Source organism: Melanotaenia boesemani, chromosome 8 (assembly GCF_017639745.1).
Source record: "Melanotaenia boesemani isolate fMelBoe1 chromosome 8, fMelBoe1.pri, whole genome shotgun sequence".
NCBI classification, from domain to species: Eukaryota; Metazoa; Chordata; class Actinopteri; order Atheriniformes; family Melanotaeniidae; genus Melanotaenia; species Melanotaenia boesemani.
The window spans coordinates 30219300-30235268 of record NC_055689.1 but is presented as its reverse complement, the minus strand read 5'-3'; the positions used below and the strand labels follow the sequence as shown (position 1 = coordinate 30235268).

The following is a 15969-nucleotide window of genomic DNA, read 5'->3' as shown; positions in this document are numbered from 1 at the left end:
ATGCAGCTGATTAATAGTTGGATCAGACTGTAGTCTCCTAGTGAGATGTTTAGGTAGATTTGTGTTTTCAGCACAATTATGGTAACATATTTTGTTTGTCATCATTTGAGCCAGTGACAGCATGTAAATGTTGAATAGCAGTGGCCCCAGGGTGGAGCCTTGGTGAACCCCACAGGTAATTGTGGTTCGCTCAGATTTATAACTACCTATAGACACAAACTAGTCCCTGTCTTTTAAATCAGAATAAAAACCAATTAATTGCAGTGCCAGAAAGATGTTATGGTCGACCTTGTCAAATGCAGCACCGAGAACTAGTAGTACCAGGACTGAAATGGTTCCGCTATCTGTGCTCAAGCGGATGTCATTAAAGACCTTAACTAGAGCTTGTCTCAGTGCTGTGGTGTAGCTGAAAACCTGACTGGTTGACACCAAAACAGTGTCAGGAAGTTGTGAGCTGTTGGAAGACCATTTTTTCTATAATCTTACTAAGAAAGGGGAGGTTTCGGCCTCTTGTTTCTCATGAGTGACGAGTAAGTTTTGCTTTTGCAGCAGTGGCTTGATGACGGCTGTTTTTAGGGTCTGAGGGAAGACACCTGAAAGCAGAGACATGTACAATCTGTAAGATATCTAAGGCCATTCATCCTGAAACATTTTTGAAAAACCTTGTTGGCAGGGTGTCAATACAGCAAGTGGTGGTTTTCGTATGGCCAGTGATCTCATCCAGGTTTTTAGGACCGATTGGAGAAAAGTGTGTCATGGCGTTTATGTCTTTGAGTGGACAACTTTTCGACATTCTCGTTTTTCAGCTTTTACCAGCATGGCGGTGGGGGGGTATAAATCTGTATATATGTTGATATCCAGCTTTCTTTCCTTCCTGTGAAGGCAAGCAAGCTTGTATGAACAACATGGTATTTTCACTAATGTACCATATTTGATAACCTCTGTTTGGGCTTCTTATCACAAAGTGCTTTACAACTTTACATTAAAAACATAATGGAAAAAAAAGCACAAAAAGTTTTACCCATCAAATCCCTCAGATCACAAGCCCACAGTTGTTGACAATGACAGCCCTCTCAAAGAAAGCTGATCAGACAGTGCTACATCCATCACCACAACCTTGGAAATATTCAGAACTTTAGAGATGACTAGATTCAGACAGTGTCCTCTCAGTGTTTTTTTCCCCTTTCACATGCTGAGTAAGACCAAAGTTGTCAAGAACACAACACAATTCTTTGATCCCTCTGTCCTGAAGGTTATCAGCATGAATGTTGAAATCACCAACAGTAACTACACAAAGTCAAAACAAATTATTAACAGTTTAGCAAAGTCATCAAAAAAGGCTGCACAGTATTTAAGTGTCCTGTATATGTCAAGGAACAACACACGAGAGAGAGGGATAATTCAGTTTTTCAAGTTGTTCAATTTGAGTTTGCACAGCTGCTAGGACCTACATGTTCAATGACCAGTCTGTATCTTATTTACTGTTAACCGTCTGATCTCATGTTGGTGCCACATTTTAAAATCCACAAGCCTTTAGTTTTCATACACAGAAATTATGACAAGTGTGCAGGTAAATATCTTTACATGTTTACCAATGGGCTACGAATACATGATAATATACAGCATGTAGATCTTTTGTACAAGAAAAGTCTCACACAGTTCATCAACATAACTAGAATATACAGTATTTTAACCAAATCTAAACCAGCTAGTTTTGATTCCTAAACATCAACTAGTTAGTAAAAGAAAAAAAAATGAAAACTGAAAATGTAGGGTTTGAACCTCCAGTAGTGTAATTGTTGTGTCATCTGACTGGTTATATGTACCACAACTATTGCACTCGGTCTTGTGGGTACTGAATGTCCTCAGTGGTCTTCCATCATGTTTCTGCCTTGCTGCCATTCAGCCAGTCTGCCTTAATGCAAGTTCCACATGGCTGGGATGCTTCTGTGGAAGAGAGATGTATGCATTTAATTTAACTCTGCATACTTTTCTTAAGTTTCTAACCATCTGTATCTGCTTGTTTGTAAGGATTTCAAAAATTTTCTTTTGACTTTGTGTCTAGTCCTGTTCAGGGAAGAAATTTAACAACCATATTAACCACATTATTTATCAGTGTGAACTATACTGAACTAAACCAGTTAAATTTTTACAACCTACATGATTTGAATTTTGCATGCCACGCCACTGACTTTGGCCCACCTGTGACGCTACGGTGCTCCAAGTGCTTCACTCTCCACCAACTGTTATTAAAAGTTACATGGAGAGTTTTTGTGTACTCCAGCAAATGGCAGTAAAAACCATTTCTGCAGAGACAACTCTGTTGAGTAGTTCTGATTTTCATGACATCTAAGAGCTCAGGAGTGTATAAAATAAGTAGCTTTAAAAAACAAATGCATTAGCTGTTATTAAAGACTTCAGTAATAACCCTTGTTTAGAGCTCTTTTCCTGCTTGCTGATTGTGTAGATTAAATGAAAAGCCGTAATTGCTTGTCTGTCATTTTATTGGATAAAGCAAAGTAGTCACTGCTCCTATAACCCTTGTTTTATCTGTTTGTCAGATTTTGCCTTGTCAAAGCGCATTGAGTAAAAGCAGCCACAGCCTGAACGAGATGGGCCACCTCGAGCACCTACGCTTTTACATAAAGATCGTTGAACAGGCTAAATGAGAAGGCGAGAAAAATTATTGTAAGCTCAAGGTTCTCTTCTGATGCCTTTGGACTGCTTGTCCTCCCTCTAGTGATAATGGAAGATCTTTCCTCTAAGTGGAATTTCAGCTGCATTGAAGCCTGTGTGATTGTCCTGTGAGAGCCCCCGCTACCTGACTGCCGATCCGCCTGACCTTGGCTGCAGTGCAGCACCGGCGGGCTGCATGGTGCAGAAAATACACATAAAATGCATATATGTCAGCAATTAAAGTGTAAGATTGACAGGAGAGAAAAAATGCATTCACCACGTGTTATGTAGTTTTAATATAGAGATATAATCTGAAGGTTTAACATATATGTGCTCACTGCACACATAAGGGAAAAGAGAAAAATCATGTTAAAGTCAGGGAAGTGCTTGTAAGTACTGATGGGAAGCATAATAAAACATCTCTAAATGTTGAAGCTGGCTGATATAAGCAATTTTCAACATCTTATAGAAGCTTCCTTTAAATTATCAACAAAATGCCCAGATAGAAGTGAAGTGGGCACAAGCTAGGATGATAAAAAAGGATGGGCTGTTAAAATTAGTGCCAGATGTGGCTGTGTCCAACAAGATCTATCACTGAGGTGTAATTTGAGGACATTGTGCTGTCTTCTGTCCTGATCTGATGGTCACATATTGGCTGACTTTTTACAGAAGAGAAGACAAACTGATGATGTAACCATCCAACTCATCATGACTTAAGGCCCATTTATGCTGGACGCAGAGAATGGATGCACAGGCGGATAGTTTTGTCGGGTTGCGGTAGTGAACTTTAAACTTAGCACTACCCACTAGTGGAGGAATTGACTTAGAACCATCACAATGCAAAAGATGCATGGCAGTATGAGAATGGCAACAAATGCCAATGTCTGAAACGGACATCGCTTTACGTACATAATCCCACATTAATGGGCATCTTCTGGAAATGTAAGCTGACAAGAACTGAAGATCTGAAGAAAATAAATTGTGGTGTTATATACTAAAAGAAAAGGTAGACACAAAGAAAAAAGAGATACATGTGTAGGATCTGATCTCCAGGAAGATAGTCATTGCAGAATATTGCAGATTGTATTGAAGAATCATCTGATAGAACTCTGTTGTTAAATCACTGTGTTCTGAAGAGGATGTGCAGCATTTTTCTCTCCTTGAGCAACACCAAAGGCTGCAGAGAAGCATCCAGCACAGTCTTTTTTTCCACTTCATTGGTTTTGTTCAGTTTCTTTGAGTTACTGTTTCTGATGCTGCTGCTCCAACAAATTACTGGAAAAAGAAGTTGAACACTCTACTGTACCTCAAGCTTGTTGAGCGTTAAATTCAACCGTCACCAATCTCTCACCTTTATCAGATTTGAGCCATGTCAAGCTTTATTTACTCTGTTAAGGTGACACATTCATTCAGATAAATATTGGGTCTATTTTCTGTTAATGTTCCTCTGACATGATGAGATAATCATGTTACACGTGCAATATTTGCTATTCACATGATCAGACAGTTCAACAATTCATCAGGAAACATAAGGCCCATCTTCTGTTCAACTAATTGTTTTATTATTAAAACAAAATTAAAAAAAAAAAAGTCATATGTGCTAGTTTGTAGTGTAGTTAATCTGTTTGTTTTCGTTTGGGCTTTTTACTCTAAACAGCAACATGGCCAGTTATTATTATCTCAAGTAAAACCTTATCTTTCGCTTCATCTGGTTCACTTTTCCAATCCTGGTCTCTATCTGTGTGTCCAGCCTCCTGGAAAAAAGTCTGGCAAAATTACCAACACCTCTACTTCCTCCTGCAGATTTTTCATTCTTTTGTTGTAAATATTCAAATACTATGTATTTATGTATGAACATTCACATGAGGACCCAAAACCTTATGCTACCATGTTGTACTGTAGTGTTGCAAAGCGTATGGTTTTTTACACACTTTTCTACGGTCAGGTTAGGTCAGTAGGTGAAATTAAGAGCAAATATAATTATCTTTTTCTTTTTCCCCTTTTTTGTCTTTGGACTGTTGTAGCTGGCTTATATGCTACACAGCTTGCGATCAGACGACAGAGGAAAGAAAGTAGTTGTCTGGCCAGCAGCCTCACCGTCGACTCTCTACTCTCAGCCACTCTAACATGTTCTCTAACCCAGTCAGCCCAGAAGATGAGTCATATACTGTAAAGGTCATCCATCAGAGTGAAAGAGGAGGTGGGGGGGCAGGAGTAGATGGAAAGGGAAGAGGATTGGAAGGCAAGTGATGGAAGAAGGAGGCGTTAACTGTTGGTTTTCAATGTCAATTTTTCCTTTAGGAGCAGTAAGTGGAGTCTCTCTTCATCTTCCTCTGCTGCTTCTTCTTCCACTATGTGCAATATCTCAGAAGCACAATATAATTGTTTCTTTAAAGTGTGAATATTTAGGTTTTAATTTGCACAGTTCTGCTGTTGTTTTTTAGTAGACTATTATAAAACGACGTGTACGCAAGTATCAGATAAATAACACGATTTCTTTTGCAGTGTAGCACAGTTTTAAAAAAACAACTAAAACTTGTTTTAAATAATAAAAATGTTAGTGTCTAAAAGATAAATGAGCATTAGAAATCCTAAAAAACTATAGAACACGCTACAAAAACAAAGCTAAAAAAAAAAGCTACTTATTAAAGTAACACTACATAACTTTCCAACCTTAAAACTCTGAACTCTGCCGTCACTGCCCTGCAGCCTCCCGAGCTGAGAACTGGCTCCTTTACAACTTTCCAGCCCGGGCATCACGTTAAAGTTGTGTTTTTGCTTTTTGGCACCCCGTCACAGCAACTGGATATCAGCACGCTGGCGTACCATGGCTGATTCAGCAAAGGAACACGAGGAGACATCAGTACAAGTGAGGGGAAAAAACAGAAAGTGACAGAGTAAGAGTCGAAATTAGACTCACTTTTACTTACCACAGAGAGTTCAGAGAAGAGACAGGATGCAAAACAGATGCTGAATTAACCTTCTTTAGGGGGCGCCAAAGCGTGAAAATCTGTCAAAATCCAGTAGTGCCACTAAGAGAATAATACAATTTTTGGTGATGATTATTTAGCATGTTTAAATAAGGCTGCTTGTAAGATATCTGGTGTTGGGTGCATAACACCCAGCTACCTTCACTGACAAGCACATGAGGTTGAAAACCAACAATAAAACACCAGGAAAAACAACAGGGAAGTACACATTCTACAGTAACAAGAGCTTCTTTCACCTGCCCACTCCTGGCATGACGACATCTGCATGACAACCCCACTATGACAGCAAGCCTGTGAGATATAATCATCCCAGCTCACTGACATGGAGACACTGTAGGAAAACAATTCCTTGACTGCTTATTGCACTTAAATCCCTGCTGCTGTGCACCAGATATGATCAACTTTGCCAAAACCCACAGAAATGACATGCACCACATAAATTATCCAGCATGCACTGTATTCAGCATATTTGTTATAAATTAAATGTAAAGTGGATTTTATACCAAATATATTTTTATAATAAGAGCTGAATAGTAAAGACTGATGGTACTGCATTAATGTTTCATCATTTTCCCTTTTTTTCCCACTAATTTCCTCCTGAGCATCAGCGTTTGATTATTTCTAAAGCCTTCTACTTAGTCTGTACATCTTCACTTCCTACACTCCTTCACCTTCTGCAGTCTGTAGAGGTGACTGTTGAAAGTTTAAAGCAGCCAGATTTTATATTTGATCACAGTGAATTGTCAAAGGTCACAAAAGTATGAAAACATACATGGAAATCACTCAAACCTGCTGCAATCAGTTAAATCTTTTAAGTCTGATCTTGTGCCAGAATGTGTTCATACATTGGTCCAAAGTAAAAGAGATGCAGCCTATTTGTGATAAAGTTGACTTTTTTCATCTTATTACATCCTCAGCTTCTACCCTTGATATTCAGCAGCGTAATCATGTTTACAGTTAATACTGATGATTTAATGTCCATAACTGAGTAAAAAGGGGATGAAGGTGTTGGCTTGTAGCCTTCCACACATGTGTTCCTTAAGTCGGTGGGTTTCAGCTTTTGGTTCTGGTATTAAAAGAGATGATAGATCCATTTGCACTCATGACTTGAGAATCTACATCTATAGGTGTTCCTTAAAATGAGAATTGAACTATAAAAAAGTGGGTAAATAATGAAAAAACTGGTTCTTATAAAGACAAGACCTCCACTGAGTCACACCATTAGTGCTTCAGTATGCACTCAGTATGTAAAGTATAAATGGATTATTTTTTCTTCTTAAACTAGAGACTTTTAGTCTAACAGAAGTCTATATGCCACTAGTAAATAGAAACTAGGCGTTGTTTACAGGGACTATCCAGTGCATGTCTGCAGGTTTTCCAGCTAGGTTTTCTTGCATCTCAGCATTAGGAGCTGTTACATTTTCTTCCCTCCTCAGCTGAGTGAAGCCTGCCTCGGCCGTGGGAGGCTTGATAGATGCTAGCCTTGGTTTTGGCAGCCTTATCTCTAGCCTTGCCAAGCAATTGTCACCTGCCACTTATCGCCCCTATAAACACCTCCTGAAAATACTCTTCACTTGGGGAAAGAAAAAAGGTGGCAAAAAGATGGAGAGGCGTAGGAGAAGAGATGGAAAACGGAAGTAAATGACAGAAAAAAGTGTTGAAGCCCCAAAATGAACATTTCTGGTGCTGGTGTCACCAACACATAAAACTGAACAAAATCTCAAAAAGAATTCAAAGTTTTTAAAAAAAACTTGAAAATAATTACATTGACCATTATTTTAGAAACGTCTACCAATAGATGTAACCTCTGTAACAAAGCCAGGAGAAGCAGATAATCCTGAAGCGAAGTAGTAGACCCATGCAACTCTGCTTTTCTGAACAACTTTGTCATGTTGTGTTAGAAGGCTGTTTAGATTTGGTCAGAACTGCTAAAACAAGCCAATGAAATCACTTCCCATTACCATTAGTAACCAGTTCAACTTCAGTGGTCTGGTGGCTTCAGTGGATTCAGAATTGATCCACTTCCTGCTTCTAACTGCCAACATGGAGGGATAACATCCCGTTGTTTCCTGCAGGCTGTGTTGGACCACAGTTTTCTGACAATTATGACTTCCAGAGAAATTCAGACCAGTTTATAAAGTACTCTTAAAGTTTTCTGAGTTGCTGCTGTGCATTTCAGAGCTTCCATGTGAATAGAAGGCAACAAATGCATTTCTGTGAACAGAGGCTGAGCTGTTTTATAGCTTTGAGCACCGTAAGAAGAAAATTAGCTTGTGATATGAAATGTGATACTCGCAAAATACTAAGACAATCTGTTGTGGATGTCTGTTGTGCAGTGTTGCACTATAAGAAAATGAACAGATTTAAGTGTGTAAAGGAGGGAGAAAATAAAGTCCCAGATATCAGAACTTCTTGTCCCTGCTGCCCCTACTCAAGAGGAAGATCTAATGCCTGCAGCTTCAATATGCTGAAAAAGGAGCTGAGAATTGCAAATCGGTTATTATATTTACAAGTTACAATCATGTTAGAGAGTCAGTGGGAGAAAATTAGTGACACTAAAAGGCAGAAAAAAGAAGAGCAGAAGTAGAAGAACTGGGAAAAAAACAGTCTTATGGCAAAATTTCAACAAATCCAGTTTAGCAACACATTTTTGGAGTGAAAACCTTTTTTTTTTTTTCTTCTTCTTCTTCTTCTTCCATATACTGGAGGTTAGTTCCATTTGTGGAGAATTGTTTTTATGACTCAACGATGGATTTCTCAAAGGTCAGCACCACTTTAGGAATATTAGTTTTTATGAAAATAGCCCCTTCTGAAAGAGAGGAAGGGGTGGTTGTTTACTTGGTGTCTGTGGGGAAAAAAAAGAATAAAAAGAATTTCAATTCTATATGGGCTTATTTCATTGTGTGAGAGTGTAAATCCACTAATGAACGCTTGTTATAGGAGTTGAGTTTTCTAGCTCAGTGTAACGAGGCATCGGCTGTTTTCAGGTCATTAATTGCTGTGGGCGGTCGGGATATGTTTTTCCTGGCGAGGTCCCCAGTGTCATATCTGCCTAATGAATTGTTTATGTAAACTAACAGAGGTGTTTAATACTTGCCTTTTAAAATGAGAATGAATCAAATAGGGTGGAAGCAAAAAACTAAATGTCATCAATTAAGGCAGTGAACAGTGTTCAACACAACAAGGGACACATTATGTATGTTACGTGAGTGTATCAAGAGGATGCTGGGGTTCAACCAAACATTCAACATTACTGGATGTGCAAAGTCAATAACCCTGATGTTAAATTTCAAGCTGTGAAGAAGTTACATTCCAGCAGATTGGTTCAGTTCAAATCTTTTTTCTAGACAAAGGATTAATTTTTTCTACAACAAAGCAAAATCCAATCAAATTCTGTCAGTTAATTTAAAGCAATGTCATTTCCATGCATTTACATGCTGCCATATGATTGGCTAATCAGCTAGGCTATTTGTGTTAAAAATTAATCGATCAGGTGTACCTAATAAGGTGGCCAGCAAATGTATTTCGAACGGGCTGAAAAGTAACAGCTGCTGCAGCCAAAGCAGGAAAGAAAGCTTATAAAGAACAGAATCCTATGTGAATGCATGAATTAATAAGCTGATGGACATGAACAGGGATCAGGGATTTTACTGGTTTTGAATGTGCTGCAGGTGTATCATTCCATCATGTGAGAAAGCTTCAGGCTTATTCTGTCATATGTGACAGCTTTTCTTAGTATCAAATAAATATACACATAAACATTTCTTTGCCATTCATGCTCTAAAAACTCACCTTTTGTCTCAGCTTCAATATATTTTCAGCTGCTTTTGCTGCAGTATTTCTGCACTCAATTCTTATTTTGTGAAAGTGATTCAGTGAAGGTTAAAGCATCAGACCAGATCTTACTGGGGCATGGACAAACAGCTGGTGAAATATATTAATTTGCACCCCAATCGTTGCTATTATGATCAACTAATGTGATTAGATCTCTGTCTTGTCTAGCTGCAGTGATGCCGCTTTAGCTCTTGGTGCCTTTTGCTGTTGAAAGATGGCTGTTGTTTTCTTCTCATTATATGACTTCTGAAACGTGAGGGTGAGTCAGAGGTATAGAGGCTGGGTTGTTGGGGGTGGTTAGTGGTTCAAATAACAACCCCTCTGTGCTGCAAAAGCATCTATTCTGTTGGTCCAGGCCTGGTGGAGCCAGCTAGGGCCTTTTCCTTTTGTCAGCTGTGAAAAATGAAGCATTTCTGAATCCTCTGCACTCGCTGTGCTTCCCTCTAGGCACCTTAGATACATTGAGTTAACATAAAGCAAAATTCAGGATGGGGGCGGCACCGGTGACAAATGAAGCGCCTGCGTGTGTTTTGGAGGGAAAATAAAGGGGCTCCTTTGTAGAAATGAGATTTGGTCCATGTTTCTTCCTTCAGGCCCAATTTTTTCCTGCAGTCCAAATGTATCTAGAAGTTATAATGGAAAATGGAATATTCTTGACAAGAGGGAAAAAAAGAGAATAATCTGAGTATAGATCATTTCCCCTCAGCTTGCTCTCACCCTGCAGTCCATTGCTGTTTCATTCCCATTTTGTCACATTACAGCTTATTTTCACAGTGTGCTGGCTGTCAGGCTGAAAGAAAAGTCGCCAGTTGGTCTGATCACAACACCTGGGCCATTGCAGCCTCTTAAAAATGGATCCAATTTGGGTTTGGGAGAGAAATCTTGCTGGGGTACAAATGAGGCACCTCAGCTCGCCTGTTCACGAGCTGTGCTCTCATTCGACTTAGACTCATTTGCAGTCTGCAGGAGAGGAGACGAGTGGTTGGTCCGGATAGCTACTGGCTACATTTCGGAGAGGCCCCAATGCTGCAGTATTGGAAGGTCCAAAGACTTGTTGGCTCGTTAGAAGAAGCTTGGTGCCTGTGATGTAGTCACGTTTGCTGGCCACGATGCAAGTCACTCCAGGAAGCCAGACAAGCAATTGTTTTGCTATGGAGGCTTCTGATTCCCTCCCATTGAAAATCCCATTGAACTGTTGTATGTTTGTTTGTGTCTGCATATGTGAGGCTGTTTACTATAATTTTGTTTCTGGAATTAAATGTCTGTGCATGTAGGTGTGCTGCCCAGTTTGTGTGAGCGAGAGCTGGTCAATTAGGCCTTTCTGCACATGCAACTCAAATGCTCACATGCTCTTTACGCAGCAAGTCTCTCATTTCACTGAGTTGTATCCAAATCTGCCTCTGTTACATAAAACTTGTTTTAAAATCATTCTCGGGGAATGGGTGTGTTGCTGCAACAGTGGTCAGAACTGACAGGAGCCTCTGAAAGAAGACACCACCAACATCAGGTTGAGTTAAATTAGGCATATTTCATGTGTGATGCATGGGATATGATATACCATAGAGTCCAGAGGTTGCAAAAGAGACTCCTCAACCTCCTTATATTCCCCAAAATGAGCCTTAAGATAAAAATGAGATCTGGGGGGGACAGTTGCATTGCCACTTTTCAGCTAACATCATGTTATTTCCTTTAAACATATCTTGAAGCAAAAACTGAAGCAGATGTATTATTAAGGTGAAATGCTATTTGTTTGCCCTTTATGTAGCTGTTAAAGGCAACATGGTAAATCCATTTTCCTTAACCAATTTTTCTACATAACAAATGTTCCCACTGGCAGTGGCGCAGGAGCCATTTGCTTTGTGGTTTTACTGTATTACTGTTTTATATTCCTGGACACTAAACCAAGTGTTAGATCCAGACATATATCCAGATATGTATCAAATTAGATGCAGAAAACATCTTTCTCCTCTAATTATGTGCAGTAAGTCAGGTGGATACATGTTTAATTTAAAGACCCACTCCAATGCTTATTTGGAACTATTCAAAATGTTCTCAGTTTTTGGCAAAACTCACAAAACCTGTGCCCTTTTCCAGGACTCTGTTTCAGCAGAGGGACCAGTAGCTCATTAGCAATTTGCCTCTAAGTTGTGGGCGGAGTCCGCACTGCTCAGTGCTAAAGTGATTAGGAACCTGCTACTGGACATAGGTGTTGATCCGCCATCTCTTCATCCTCAGAGTCAGAATGGGCGGAGAGGGCGGGGCAGGAGCTTGTGGCCTCGCCCTGTGAGTTATAACGTGTAAATGCGGGTTTGTCTGAGTTCGCCTTTTTCTGTCTGTCATTGGTTCACAATGATTTAAAAGCACAAATACTCACAAAAGCCAGTTTGATTAAATGTTTCACAAGATATGTCCTCTAGTGTCAGATAAATGCCACATGGACATGTGAACAACATGAAAAACATGAGTGGGTCTTTAAGGTAATCAGCTAGAGTTGAAGTCATTAACAAGGACAAAGCTCAGAATGAGCCCAGTCTCACAAAATACTGGACAAAAATTATTTAATGTTACAAAAAAGATGCAGAAATTGTGACATAACATTTAACTTTACCTGTTATTTATAGTAAAGCATTAAACTTACATGATGTAAACCTGTTACCATTAATTAAGCCTACATTTTTTTTACGTCTTTGGGCTACAATTTTGGACCGTGTGCGATTAAACACCATCATAAACCCCACCTACCTCCCTACATGTAATATAACATTTGGGACTTTTTAGTGAATGCAAAACATAAACATGTTATAGTTGACATAGTTTATACAGCATCTTTAGTTTTTTTTTTTTTTTTTCTTCATGTCTTTCTGATCTAAATCATCTCATTTAAAGTGAGAACAGGATTTTTTTAACAATCACTCATCAACATTAACAGTGAGTCACCAACTTTCTGATTTTCTTTATTAGCCTATTTGTTATTTGTTTTGGGCTTTTAGTAAGATACTTTTGGGTCAAAATTTGTGTGTAGGTGTTTATGAACAGTATGCATAAATAAATCAGTTTTTTATGATTGTTTCTTTATTTAAATGTCCATGTGTTATACTAAATGCAACTACAATTGAAAAGTCTGATTTCCTGTTACCAAAGGTCAGTTAATAATTCATGTGCCCTCCAAGAGCAAACCAGCAGTTCATCACATGCAGGTATTACACCAATCCATGAGAGCTAAACCGTGGGGGGCATGTTGCACTTCTGCCCATGGCCTATTTCATGATACTACAACACATGTCTCACCTTTGACAAGTAACATAAGCCACATGAGAGGGTGCGAATGACTTTGAAAAATTAAAACAAGAAGCAACCGACATCTCAATCAGACGCTTGTAACACAAAAGTCTATTTAGATGCTCCTCAGTGAACAGAAGAACGGTTAAACCAGACAAACCAATTCAGCTGCTTCAACTTCTATTTCTCGCTGACGGGAGTCTGCAGACACTGCCCACTGACAGCCCTATTAAGACATGTCGGCCCTCTTGGATATCGCAGACAAGGTGTTCATACGTCTTTGTCTGGTGTTGAGATGCTGTCAGCCATCGCTCCAGCACTTTGCTGGAGTTTTATTACTGTATAGGGAACCTAAAGTACATTTTTCTTCCTAAATGGGTCCCTAGAATATAATGCACACAGTAACTGAGACATGCACACACTTAACAAGCAATAGAGAACCATAAGTGGTGTTATTTTTATGTAATAGACAGTTATGAGTGCTAACAGAATATTCTGTGCCCATCAGTGAATGATGTGGGTTTCTGTAATGCAAAGAGCCACTCATTTAGACAATGCGGTTTAAGGTCAGGATCTATGGTTTTACAACACATTGCATAAAGTGATCAGTAAATTATGCTATGACAGATTGAAAGACTAATTATAAAAGCTCTTGGTGGACTATGACAGAGTCAAGACTTGCTATTTGCATATCCTTCATCTCAATGGTGTGTCAACAAAAGAGATTCACTCTCTGTCTCCACACCGCTGTATTCAGATGCAAAGCAAAGTGAATGTAATTATGTATGTTTTGCTTTGCTTTCTTTTTTTGTTTTGTTTCATAACATTTTGCGCTGGCTTTAATATGTATGATGCTGGGAATTTCAATTGAAGCTCCTCATTTGCTTCCCATTGCGTAGAGGAGAAAAGAGAGAAGTTTGCAAGGTTTCATTTTATTTGTGTGGAAATACATATTAATATTTGACCTGTGACAGGCCAGGTTTAAAAAGTATTAAATTAAAAGATGGCTTATTTGGATCTGCATTGCAGGAATGTTCGGTTGAGCACTTGTTGGCTCAATTTTGCAAATATCTGCATACAATAACGTCTGTAACTTCACCTCCCTTCACATCTGCCTGTAAATCCAAGTTAAAACACAAGAATAGCTTTAGCTGAAATGATTGCTGCAGGTAGGTACAATCAAACATACAAGGAGGAAGAAAAAGCAGGTGGTCATCAATAAGATGCAGTCGTTCTCATTAAACTTCCACTTAAGCTTCTTCCACTCAACTGCTATGACCATTCATGACTGTCAACGCCTGTTCCCGCCTCCTTGTTGTAACATAAATTGGAGAATATGATAATACGGATTTTTTTTCCCCCTTAATTTTCTTTTATAGAAATTCATTAATACAATACTGCTGAGACAAAATAGTGACCCTTATTAAAACTAATGAACTGTTCCAGGCTTTGGTTACCAGTTTCAGTCTTGTGTCAACGATCATTTAGAAAGAGGATGCTTTTTTAATTTTATTTCATTTATTTATTTATTTTATTGTGAATCAGTCAAGCAAACAGTTTAAAGCCTTGTTTGGTAGAATTTCTGCTACTGATTTATAGTAGCAACAGCACACACACATGAATGTGTACAGTACATCATTGCAAATACAAAGGATTAATCATAAGTTACTTTATTCTACTACAGTGTGCAAACTTGTGTTGGGAGGTTATTGAGGCCTTCTTTAAATGTAAACTAATTATTACAAACAATTATGTTTGGCTTGTTGAGCTTATTAAAAAATAAAAAATAATGAGGTTTTATTGGGGGTCTGTTTGGTTTTTCACTCCTTGCTGTAAACTAAAAGATTTTTTTTTCTTATTACAGTTAAGCAGAAAGCATCTCTGGAAAAGGAAGCCAAGGTCACCATCCTGGAGGCCGGAGTCGCAGATGTGAGTACAAGACTTTGACTTTTGGCATTTTCAGTCTAAACTATTTATTATGACAAACATCTTAAACACAAAGAGTCAAACTCTGTCTACACTGGGGGGCCAAACTGTTTGTTGAAGTCCAGACATGGACTGTGAGACATGTGCTACTTGAGTTCAGGAATCAGTCAAAGCCAGTATTGCATTGTGATAATTTTCTAAGAAAGAAACAAAACCCAAACTGCTGATAGATTTTTATTTATTTTTTTAAATGTGAATGAAATCATGGGTGACCACAAATATGCAAATAAAGGACTATCCTTTCTAAATAAGTAACACGGTGCTGATGCTGCTGAGATAATATTTTATAAATGATACTGAGCATGCGCCGTGTGATTCAGCTGAAACCAGGCACCAGAATGGATTTTGCAAAAGAAAACCACGAGAATGCAGGTTCACAAAATTTCACAGAGGCAAATGAACTTAAGAGGATTCACCAGTATATTAGGAGAGCTAGCTTAATTTTTTAAAATAAATCCTATTGATACTTTGGTATGAGTGAAGATCAGTTTGATGATATCCTGCCAATCATCAAAGTAGCTGCAAAGTAACATTAGAGATCCCTTTGGTGCTGCAGATCACATGGATCAGCACTTCCAAATCCGAGACTATTGTCCTCAGCCAGAAAGGGGCGGAATTTCCTCTCTGGGCTGAAAATGAAAATCAAGTTAAAGTATTTTGGGGTCTCATCTGTGAGTGTGGGAACAATGGAGTGGAAGATCAACAGACAGATCAGCACAACATCTGCAGTGATGCAGACTCTGCATCAGTCTGTCATGGTGAGGGAGGAGCTGATCCAAAAGGCGACGCTCTTAATTTACCGGTTGATCTACCTGTGGTCATGATCTGTGGGTAGTGACTGAAAGAACAAGACTCCTGATATAAGCAGGCTAATTGAGTTTCCTCCAAAGGATGGCTGAGTTCTCTCCGAGAATTAGGGTGACAAGCTTAGTCATCCGGGAGGGTATTTAAGTAGAGCCGCTGCTCCTCCACATCGAGCAGATGAGGGGGTCCGGTTGAAGACATCTGGTTGGAATGCCTCCTGAACGCCCTTCTAGTGAAGCCTTCCCAGGTACATTCCACTGGGAGGAGGCCCTGGGGAAGATCTGGGACACACTGGAGAAGTTATGTCTCCTGGCTGGTCTGGGATCACTGGTGAATGAAGTCTGCACAATAGCTTCTAACTTAAATGGTAAATGGTAAATGGCCTGTACTTATATAGCGC

General features: G+C 39.1%; 1 protein-coding gene across 2 annotated transcripts in view; it reads left to right on the top strand.

The window, feature by feature from the left end:
• LOC121643841 (receptor-type tyrosine-protein phosphatase N2-like) overlaps nucleotides 1-15969 on the top strand; it is a 252573-nt gene that overhangs the window by 118854 nt on the left and 117750 nt on the right. For both annotated transcript variants that reach the window (XM_041991400.1, XM_041991399.1), the window contains exon 12: nucleotides 14644-14708. In XM_041991400.1, coding sequence (XP_041847334.1) covers nucleotides 14644-14708 — 65 coding nt within the window. The remainder of the gene's footprint in view (nucleotides 1-14643; nucleotides 14709-15969) is intronic.